This window comes from Crocuta crocuta, unplaced genomic scaffold (genome assembly GCF_008692635.1).
Source record: "Crocuta crocuta isolate KB4526 unplaced genomic scaffold, BGI_CrCroc_1.0 scaffold139, whole genome shotgun sequence".
Lineage (NCBI taxonomy): Eukaryota > Metazoa > Chordata > Mammalia > Carnivora > Hyaenidae > Crocuta > Crocuta crocuta.
In genome coordinates this window covers 9,294,253-9,304,669 of record NW_027533258.1, presented here as the reverse complement: position 1 = coordinate 9,304,669, position 10,417 = coordinate 9,294,253, and the positions used below count along the sequence as shown (strand labels likewise).

At 50.8% G+C, this 10,417-nt stretch overlaps 1 protein-coding gene across 3 annotated transcripts in view; it reads left to right on the top strand.

Moving 5' to 3' along the window:
• The window catches only part of NDEL1 (nudE neurodevelopment protein 1 like 1), a 42,356-nt gene that overhangs the window by 23,193 nt on the left and 8,746 nt on the right, over positions 1 to 10,417 (top strand). For all 3 annotated transcript variants that reach the window (XM_077746538.1, XM_077746539.1, XM_077746537.1), the window contains 5 exons: positions 1,372 to 1,525; positions 2,705 to 2,853; positions 4,658 to 4,794; positions 6,789 to 6,962; positions 9,999 to 10,090. In XM_077746538.1, the coding sequence (XP_077602664.1) occupies positions 1,372 to 1,525; positions 2,705 to 2,853; positions 4,658 to 4,794; positions 6,789 to 6,962; positions 9,999 to 10,090 (706 nt within the window). The remainder of the gene's footprint in view (positions 1 to 1,371; positions 1,526 to 2,704; positions 2,854 to 4,657; positions 4,795 to 6,788; positions 6,963 to 9,998; positions 10,091 to 10,417) is intronic.

Genomic DNA, 10,417 nt, shown 5'->3' with positions numbered 1-10,417 from the left:
CAGAGAGAGAGGGAGTCACAGACTCTGAAATAGGCTCCAGGCTCTGAGCTGGCAGTCAGCACAGAGCCCGATGCGGGGCTCGAACCCACGAATCGCGAGATCATGACCTAAGCGAAAGTCGGACGCTTAACCGACTAAGCCATCCAGGCGCCCCCCCTCATTTCTTTTTAAAATGCACTTTAACACACACACACTCTTTCGTGCTTTGGTTTATAGAGCTTGTTAAGCCTTATCAAACCTTTTATTGCTGTTTTGTTGTTGTTGTTGAAGCCAGGTAGATTGTGCCGGTGAGCAGGGAAGGGGTCTGTTTATGGCAGATGCTCTGAATCTGTTTTGTGCCACAGATGCCTTAATAGGCTGGTGAAACCTGTGCACCGCTTACCAGAATGATGTGTTTTTGTTTGTGTGTTTGTTTTGCTTTAAATATTTATTTTGAGAGCGAAGGAGAGAGGGCATCCCAATTAGGCTCCATGCTGTCAGCACAGAGCCCGACGTAGGGCTCAGTCCCATGAACCACGAGATCACGACCTGAGCTGAACTCAGGAGCCGGGTGCTTAACCGAGCCACCCAGGCGCCCCAGAATGACGTTTTTCAATGCATAAGATTAAATAATAGAATTATGAAGGAAGCCGATTGTATTGCAAAACGCTGATAGTACTTTGTGGCCCAGTAACTTGAGTTTCTTTATTAATGCCTTAGATAAGAAAGATCTAGGGGCCGGCCACCTGGGGGCTCAGTCGGTTAAACAGCTGACTGGCTCAGGTCATGATCTCGTGGTTCATGAGTTCGAGCCCTGTGTCGGGCTTTCTGCTGTCATGTAGAGCCCGCTTTGGATCCTCCGTTCCCCAATCTCTCCCTCCCAAGCTCATGCTCGCTCACTCGCGCTTTCTCTCTCTCTCAAAAATAAACAAACATTTACTTTATTTTATTAAAAGTTAAAAAAATGTTTTATTTATTTCTGAGAGAGAGAGACAGTGTGAGCAGGGGAGGGACAGAGAGAGAGAGATACAAAATCTGAAACAGGCTCCAGGCTCCAAGCTGTCAGCACAGAGCCCGACGCGGGGCCCGAACCCACGAACCATGAGATCATGACCTGAGCCGAAGTCGGATACTTAACCGACTGAGCCCCCCAGGCGCCCCTCAACAATAAATAAACAAACAGAAGATCTAGGGGTGGGTGTGTAAAACGTGAGTCCTTTTGGGCCCTTTTAAGTCACTTTCACTGGCCCCCGAGTCTAGAACCTGCCACGTGAGACAGGTTGTCCCCGCCGTGTGGGGCGGGTCTGGGCAGGGTCATTGGACGGCCTGGGGCCGCCTTCTCGGGCCGTGGGGCTGCTCCTGTCACCGCCTGTCCCGCTCTGTCCGCGGCAGCTTCCAGGAGGCTCGGGATGAGCTAGTTGAGTTCCAGGAAGGCAGCCGGGAACTAGAAGCCGAGCTGGAGGCGCAGCTGGTGCAGGCGGAGCAGAGGAACCGGGACCTGCAGGCGGACAACCAGAGACTGAAGTATGAAGTGGAGGCTCTCAAGGTAACCGCGGCGGTGGGCGCTGCTGCCCAGCGCTGCCTTCTGTTCACGTGAGAAGTGCGGTGTCGTGGGGGAACTGAAGAGCAGCAGGCAGGGAAGAAAAAAAAGACTTCAAGTGGGTTTTTGGAATACACTTTTCTTTCGTGGAACCGAGGGGAAGGGGCTTGGGAGCTTAGGCGCTCACTTGCAGACCCTGCGCCTGTCCCGGCTTGAGCGGTCACGTTCTCTTAGTACGTGGTCATCCCTGTCGGTTTCCGGAGCTGCCTGGGTTGCCCGAGACTGCCCCCCTCGGCGGCCTTGTAAACGTATTTCATATGAAATCCGCGTTTATTCCTTTATTATTCGTCGCCTCTTTAGTTTTGAGGTTCAGCTGGGGTTAAAATCCCCTTTAAAGAGGGATTTCTAGGAGTTAAAGGATTAACCCCCCCTTGTTGCTGTCCATCAGCTGCCTTAGCCAAGTGCTTGAGGGTTTCCGTGCCTGGGGGTGGGGTTACGGTGTGGGGAGGGTGGGGATGGCGGGTGAGAGCTGGGGTAGTGGGGCTCTGGGTGGCGGTCCCTGCTCCGTGCTCACCCGGGCTGCGTTTAGCCTGAGGACCTGGAGTTCACCCCCCTCCCCGGGGGCGGGGCTGAGGCATTGGTTTCCCTATTTTACTTCTTTTCAGAAAGATCATTATTAGATTTCTTTCTTTCTTTTTTTTTTTATTTACATATTGTGTGTGTGTGTGTGTGTGTGTGTATGTTTTAATGTTTTATTTATTTCTGAGAGAGAGATAGCCTGAGCAGGGGAGGGTCAGAGAGAGAGGGAGACATAGAATTCGAAACAAGCTCCAGGCTCCGAGCTGTCAGCACAGAGCCCGACGCAGGGCTCGAACCCATGAACCGTGAGATCATGACCTGAGCTGAAGTTGGACATTTCACGGACTGAGCCCCCCAGCCGCCCCTGTTAGATTTCTTTCTGAGAGGAGAATGGCTGACTCTCTAAATTTACGAGTTGAGGTGCTTGGAATGAATGCTTCCTTTTTTTTTTTTTTTTAAATATTGTGAGGAGGAGAGGGGTACCATCACCCCAGATTGTGGGCGAATTCCTGGGATCCCTGCGCCCCATAGCTTGGGTTCCTTCCTTTACTAAGGAAGACTCCGTGTTAATAGCACACACTTTGCTTCCTGCACCCGCACCTTCAGGAGAAGCTTGAGCACCAGTACGCACAGAGCTACAAGCAAGTGTCACTGTTGGAAGATGACTTAAGTCAGACTCGGGCCATTAAGGAGCAGTTGCATAAGTACGTGAGGGAGCTGGAGCAGGCCAACGACGACCTGGAGCGAGCGAAAAGGTGAGTGGCTGCCGTGCGCTCGCGTACAGCGAACAGACGCGGGGCCGGTGCCGGGGCTCTGTCCACACGCAGTGCGGCCCGTCACCCAGATCACGGCCGCCTGGCAGTCCACGTCGCCTGTAACCGCCACGCCGGCGGGTGCGAATCCATGTCTCTCCAGATCGTCCTGCGGTTTTTTGTTTTTAACCACGTCTCCTTTGTTCCTCGGTCTTTCCCTCTGTGCGCTCAGTTCTGCCACACTCTTTGCAGGCCCCACAGCTTCTGCCCAAATTCTTTGCTCCTCCTCATTCTCTTCAGTTGAAATACTGACTGATGGATTTTCTCAGAATACCGCTTTCGCCACGATCTCCCGCACAGCCCGGAGCGGCTCGCTGTTACCGCTGCTGCGCTTTTCTCTAATCTACCATTAAGTTGTTCTGAGCCCTTCCAAACTCAGTTCCTGTTACTTGACAATCACTGTCTGGTAGTTCTTTCCTTATTGTCCGAGGGACTCTTACGTTCTTGGCTTGATGCTAGAGCCGAGGACACAGAGGTAAGCTGGCTGCTGCCCTTGGCTGGGACAGATGTGGACCTTTCACACGGTCAGTATGAGTGAAGAGAGTGTCCAAGCGGCTGCAGCGCACAGCGGAGGGAGCCGTTAATTTTCCCCGGGGAGCTGGGGCAGCCTTTGCTGGTGTCCAAGCTGGAGTCTGCAAGGAGGGAGGAGGCTCAGGACATGGGCGTGTCTCACTTTGATGGATGCGGGTGGAGACTGTGTGGCTGCACAGCCGGAGATGGAAGGTGGGCGGGGCCAGATTGGGAAGAAACTTGTGTGCTGTAGAGGCAATGAGGACCTCGTTAAGAATTAAAAAAAAAAATTTTTTTTTTTAGTGTTTTATTTATTTCTGAGAGAGAGAGCATGAGCAGGGGAGGGTCAGAGAGAGAGGGAGACACAGAATCTGAAACAGGCTCCAGGCTCTGAGCTGTCAGCACAGACCCTGACGTGGGGCTCGAACCCACAAACCGTGAGATCATGACCTGAGCCGAAGCTGGACGCTTAACTGACTGAGCCACCCAGGCGCCCCTTAATAAGAATTTTTTAAACAAAGGAGGGACATCAGATTTTGATACGAGGGTAACATTGAGGAACTGGAAGTAGGGAGGAGGACCCTCTAGGAGTGATCCAGGTGATGCGTGAAGAATTAAGCCAGGAGCCGAAGGCTGGGGGAGAGCAAGTGGAATTGAGAGACGTTTTGACAGTTGCTGGGATTTGATCAAATTGGCCACAGGCATTAGGAGTTCTAACGTGAGGCTGGGGAATTTTACTTCTGCAGCGGGCAGCACATAGTGGGCAGGGGGCACGTAGTAGGTTCATGTTAATGTTTGGTGAATAAATGAGCACGATGAGAAATGCAGGAGGAAGAGTCAATGGAGCGGGACCTGGGACTTTGTGTTTTAAACAAATTTTTAATTAATTCTTCGTGTACTTTCAAATTGTTGGACCGTTTTCTTCTTGAAAGTATGTCAACGTGACTGTTGTGTGTTTACAATCCAGTGGAGAGGATAATGTGTAATAGGTGGCCTCCCTTTAAGGAACCGTAAGGAATTTCGGTGGGAATTTAAGAGAATATATTGAATGGCCCAGACTAGAAGCAGAGATACCAAGTGCCACCAGAGGTCAGAAGGGGCTGAGATCATCCCTCACCTGGGCCAGGCTTTCTAGGTCAGGAAGTGGCATGAGCTAAACGGACCGTTTCCTTTTGTATTAGCTGTTTGCGCGCTATTTATTTAATTCATGGACTCCATTTTTTTTTTTTTTTTTTAGAGCAACAATAGTGTCACTGGAAGACTTTGAACAAAGGCTAAATCAGGCCATTGAACGAAATGCATTTTTAGAAAGTGAACTTGATGAAAAGGAATCTTTGTTAGTCTCTGTACAGCGGTTAAAGGATGAAGCAAGAGGTAAACTTACAGCTTGAAGAACACTCTCTCCTTCCCTGTCCCTAAGCCCGGGTGTAAGGAGCCCCATGAGCAACGCTGAAGGCTGGATGCATGAGTATCTTTTCGTCAGACACCGCGCTCCGTGCTTTTAGTCTTTCAGTACCGACATCGTCAGCTCAAAGAAGTAGGCAGTATTATTCCTACCTTTCAGTTCAGAAAACTGAGGCATAGAGCATTGGAGTTTTGTCCAGGGTCTTAGAGCTTTTCAGTTGGGATTCAAACCCCTGTCTGGTTTCCAAAACCTTAACCACCACCACTGTGCGTGTCCTGCTTGCTTGGCTTGGGTTGTTACGCACATAACAACACTGCGCCTGTGCACATCTTGTAAAGAGCCTTTTTTTTTTTTTTAAATTTCTGAGAGAGAGAGACAGCGTGAGCAGGGGAGGGTCAGAGAGAGTGAGAGACACAGAGTCGGAAGCAGCTCCAGGCTCTGAGCTGTCAGCACAGAGCCCGACGCGGGGCTTGAACCCACGAATCGTGAGGTCATGTCCTGAGCTGAAGTCGGACACTTAACCAACTGAGCCCCCTGGGCGCCCCGAGACTCTTTTCTTAATAATCTGCATTCTGCCATGTATTAAACAAAAGAGGGAGGGAGGGGGAATTTTAAAAGGAAAGGGTGTAATCCCTGTGTGCACAGTGTGTACAGCAGCGGACGTCCCGGTCCCCGGCGGCGCCATTCGTCCCTCTGTGTCTGTGAACCTGACCTCTCTGGTGACGTCCCCGGATCACACGGTGTCCATCCTCCTGTGACTGGCGTGGTTTCGCTCAGCGTGGCTCCTCGAGGCACATCCCCGCAGTAGCACGTGTCAGAATTTCTTCCTCCTTAAGTCTGAATAAGACCGCATTATGGGCATGGACTACCTTCTCTTTATGCATTTACCCCTGGGTACACATTTGGATATGTGCCCGGAGTGGGATAGCTTTGTGTCATTTTTTTTTTTTTTTNTAGGTCAGTTGCACAACTGGGGAAGAAAATGTTAACTTTGGCTTAAAAACTGTAGATTTGAAAGCAAAAAAAATCGCGACTGTTTTGACTACTTCCTTTCTACAACAGAATACTGCATTTTGAAAATTAATAAGAAATACCAACACTTTTAAAATTCTAAAAATGTACCTTGTTGATTTTGCAGTAATCCCCAAAGAGCTTTGTTTCAGGATGAAAGCAAAATGAGTTGAAAAGAGTATTTATTTCTGTGCCCTGTAGGTTTGTGTGAGTTTTGGTTCGGCCTCCGTCCTGTTTCTTTCTGCCTGTGAGCAGAGTTCACTGTCCTCTCTCAGGTTACAGCATTTGTGTCGGTCTAGCAGGTTTTCTTTTCTGTTTAAAAAAATTTTTTTTTAATGTTTCTTATTTTTGAGAGAGAGAGACAGCATGAGCAGGGGAAGGTCACAGAAAGAGAGAGAGATACAGAATCCGAAACAGGCTCCAAGCTGTCAGCACAGAGCCCGACGCGGGGCTCGAACCCACGAACCGTGAGATCATGACCTGAGCCGAGTCGGACACTCAACTGACTGAGCCCCCCAGGCGCCCCAGAATGTTTTAGTTCTAAAAGGTCATTTAGACGGTAGGGTGGTGGGGCACCTGGGGGGCTCAGTCGGTTAAGCGTCCGACTTCGGCTCAGGTCATGATCTCACAGTTCGTGGGTTCGAGCCCCGCGTCGGGCTCTGTGCTGACAGCTTGGAGCCTGGAGCCTGCTTTGGATTCTGCGTCTCCCTCTCTCTGTGACCCTGTTCATGCTGTCTCTCTCCCTCTCAGAAATAAATAAATAACATTAAAAGAAAATTTAGACGGCAGGGTGGTCATTCTTATACCCCGAGACATAAAAAGTATTAAATAGGAAACTCACTTTTGAGCACTAGTGATTTAGGAAGACTGTCTTTGCGGCATTTCAGACGTGACTTTGCTGGGCGTGTGCGCTTCCTGGAGTGAGCGCTCTTACCTGGGTGTCATTTTGCAGATTTAAGACAAGAGCTGGCAGTTCGGGAGAGACAGCAGGAAGTCACCCGGAAGTCGGCGCCCAGCTCCCCCACCCTGGACTGTGAGAAGATGGACTCTGCTGTGCAGGCATCGCTCTCCTTGCCGGCCACGCCTGTTGGCAAAGGAACGGAAAACACTTTTCCTTCACCCAAAGGTTTGTGCTGTCCCGGCTTTCTGAGCCCGTGGTACATTAGCGCCCAAGGGGGCTCTGTCCCGGTGTGAGCGGTGACTGCAGGTTAGAAGCTGGTGGAACCCGGCAGCCGTGGAGCGGAGGAAGGGGCTGGCGTCCTGGGCGGCTCCCGGTGGGGCCCACAGCCGTGGTGCCTGCGCGTCCGCCGAGGGCAGCTTAGTACATCGGGGTTTTAAGAGGTTGCAGGTTTTTCAATGCAGTGTTGAATACAGGTTCATGTTGAAAAATTGGAAGGAAAAAAAAACGACCCATCTGCAGCCTAACCATGTAAAGGTGGCTTCTGTTAGCGCGGAATTTTTTTTTTCAGCCGAGTGTGTGTGTTTGCCTGTGCACGCCGCCTCGTCCTGTGCAGGCTCGGGGACCGTGTTCAAATATGGTTTCAGTTTTTGTGCCGCTTAACATATCACCAAAGACTGGAGGCCTTTATATGCAGCGTGGAGAGAGCCTCCCTGAGTTACCATGCGGCTCAGGTGCGCGTGGCCTGTCCCATGCCTCGGTGGCTGCCATTTTCAGAGGTGATATTTGGAGTAACCCAGGTGGGGGTGGAGTGGGCATCATGGTGGGGGTGGAGCAGGCAGGGTGCAGGAGGAGTGGCCATCAGGGTGTGTGGGTGGAGCGGGCATCAGGGTGCGGGCGGAGCGGGCATCAGGTTGGGGGTGGAGCGGGGGGCAGGGTGCAGGAGGAGTGGGCATCAGGGTGGGGGTGGAGCGGGCATCAGGGTGCGGGCGGAGCGGGCAGGGGGCAGGAGGAGTGGGCATCAGGGTGGGAGTGGAGCGGGCGTCAGGAACTCGCGCTGTCCATTTTGGAGAATGGCTGCTTGAGTATGAGGATCCCAACATTGGAAAACGAACAAAAGTTTGCTTCTCGGTACTGATAGAACTGTGCGGCCAAGTTGTGAAAATTCTTCAGTTGATCCCTAATCAGAAGGTCAGGGGCTTCAGTGTAGGTGAGACCCAGACAGGCGCACGTGCGGTCATAGCTCACTGAGTTTTCGGTCAGGGACTTGGCTGCGGTGAGCGGGGTGAGGTCAGTGGGACACAGAGCCTGCCTGCCCTGGCAGAGGATTAAGATCTGTCACCGCCAAGGCAGTGCTATTTGTCCGAGTCATCTAGGCATTTTCAGACTGGGACTGAGAGTGTGCACTTTCACCAGCCTGAAAGCTGCCACGAGCCAGATCGCTGCGCTTGCGTGACTGATAAGTCCGCGCAGACCCAGCGAGAAGCCGGAGATGAGAGAAATCCATGCAAAGTTGAAGGGCTGTTCTCTAAGAAGTGGTCTGTCTTTAACTGCATTTTATTGATAGCAGTGCCTGTTTCCCAAAAGCATCTAAGACATCTTCCCATAAAGGCACAGATTTAATAATTTGAGGACAATAGGGAAAAATGAGATCTGGAAATCTCTGCCGAGTAAAGTACAGTTTATTGGTGTCCTGGTGAGCATGTGTTCTGAGCTGTGTGTTATTCTAGATGCCAGGCGTCTGGTGGTGAATGGGACCGAGTCCCTGCCTTCAGCTAGATTGTGTTCTGGAGGACAAGGACATTGAGCAGCAGCAGCAACAAAGCATTTACATGCTGATTAGCGCTCCGTAAAAACAGCATAGAGAATAACAGCTAACGTTTATTGAGTGCTTCTTATGGGCTAGGTGTTTCAAAAGTGTATTCGCTAATTTAAACTTCACAACAATTTCGAAGTGCTAGCCCTCTTCTACACACGGGCAGCTTCCTAAAGCTCACACAGTTACTAGGTGGCAGAGAGGGGTTTGTATCTAGCAGGTAAGCCCAAGAGCTCTTAACCGTGGTAGGTATTATCTCAAAAATAAATGGAAGAAATGTGCATGGCTGAAAACCTTTGCTGAGGGGTGTGCAAGAGGGTGTACATAAATATCACACAGAGTAACCCCCATTCTGCGTGGGGAGGCTGTTGGAACATCCGTTGTCCCCAAATCGATCAGTAATTTAAATTGCTGATGAAAATCCTAAGGGGGGTCTTTTAAGTTGGCAAGGTGATTTTAAAGTTACTCTGGAAGAGGGAGTGTGTCAAGAAAAGGTTGAAATAGGTTAATAAGAACAGGCTTTTCCCTTCAAGACAGCAGAGTATGTTTTAACGCTGTAATAACAAAAGCAGACTATTTCTGGTGGAATAGCCTAATAATTTAACGGAGCTAAAACACATAGGGAATTCAGTATATAAAAAGTGCCATTTCAGGTGAGCCGGGTTTCACAGGGTGGTATTAGGACAGTTGCTATCCATTTGAAAAAAGCTTAAGAGATTTGCTGGATTAAATGATCTAAATGTTAAAAAAAAAAAAAAACCAGGAAAACCTAAGGAGAGGAACAGTTTTATGCTGCCGAGGTGAAGAAGCCCAGGCTCCCGCCACCAAAACAAAAGGTTTGGAAGACAAAGGTCATGCTGAGAAGTACAGACTCAAGGCGAGGGCGGATGTCTGCCTGGCGAGGGCAGATGACCCAGTGGTAAAGTGCGGAGGATAGAAGATGCTTTCCAGAAGAAGAGATTCAAATATCTAGTCAGTAAGGAAACAGAAATAAAGCAAAATGACCATCAAACTGGCAAAAGAGGAAAAAGATAACGTGTCGTGTCCCCGTGGAGCTGCCACACAGATTGCTGACCTTGGCACCACCTTTTCCGAGGGTGTTTTTGGCAGCGTCTCTGAAGGTGGACGACATGGGCGTATCTGTGACCCAGCAGTTCTATTTTTAGGACTCGCTTCTCAGAAACCCTTGCCTGGATGCGTGAAGGACATATGCCGTCTTAGCATCGCTTGTAACGTAGGACCAGCCGTAGTCCAAATGCCGGTCCGTTGAAGGACACAGTTCAGCATCTTGGCGGTGTCTCCACTTGGCACTTCGGCTCCGAGGTTTGGGATTCTGTATTGGTTTCTCGTTGAGCGGATTCTGCTTCGTAATGTCAGCGACAGGACCCGCCGGCCACGAAGTGTAGGGGGACCGCCGGTGTAACCGCTCCTCTCTTCTTTTTCCGCAGCCATACCAAACGGGTTCGGTACCAGTCCGCTGACTCCTTCCGCTAGGATATCGGCACTGAACATCGTGGGGGACCTCTTGCGGAAAGTCGGGGTAAGCACTCCGTCACCCGCCCCCACGCATTTCAGCTGCCACGGTGTCAGGTGCTTAATTCGGAGGGAGGGGAAGACCTTCCAGCGCTGAAGGCTGTGGCTAAGCAGAGGCGGAAGCTTCCGGTGCCGAGCCGAGCCCGCTCCGGTGACTGGCGTCGGGGCTCGGGCGTGCTGGGGCTGCTGCGCGCCGCCCGGCGGGGCTCTCCACCTCCCTGGGGCTCCTCCGTCTTCCGTCTTCTTTTTTTTTTTTATTTTTTTTTTAAATTTATTTCTAGGAGCGAGTGAGAGAGAGCCAGCGGGAGCAGGGGAGGGTCAGAGAGAGAGGGAG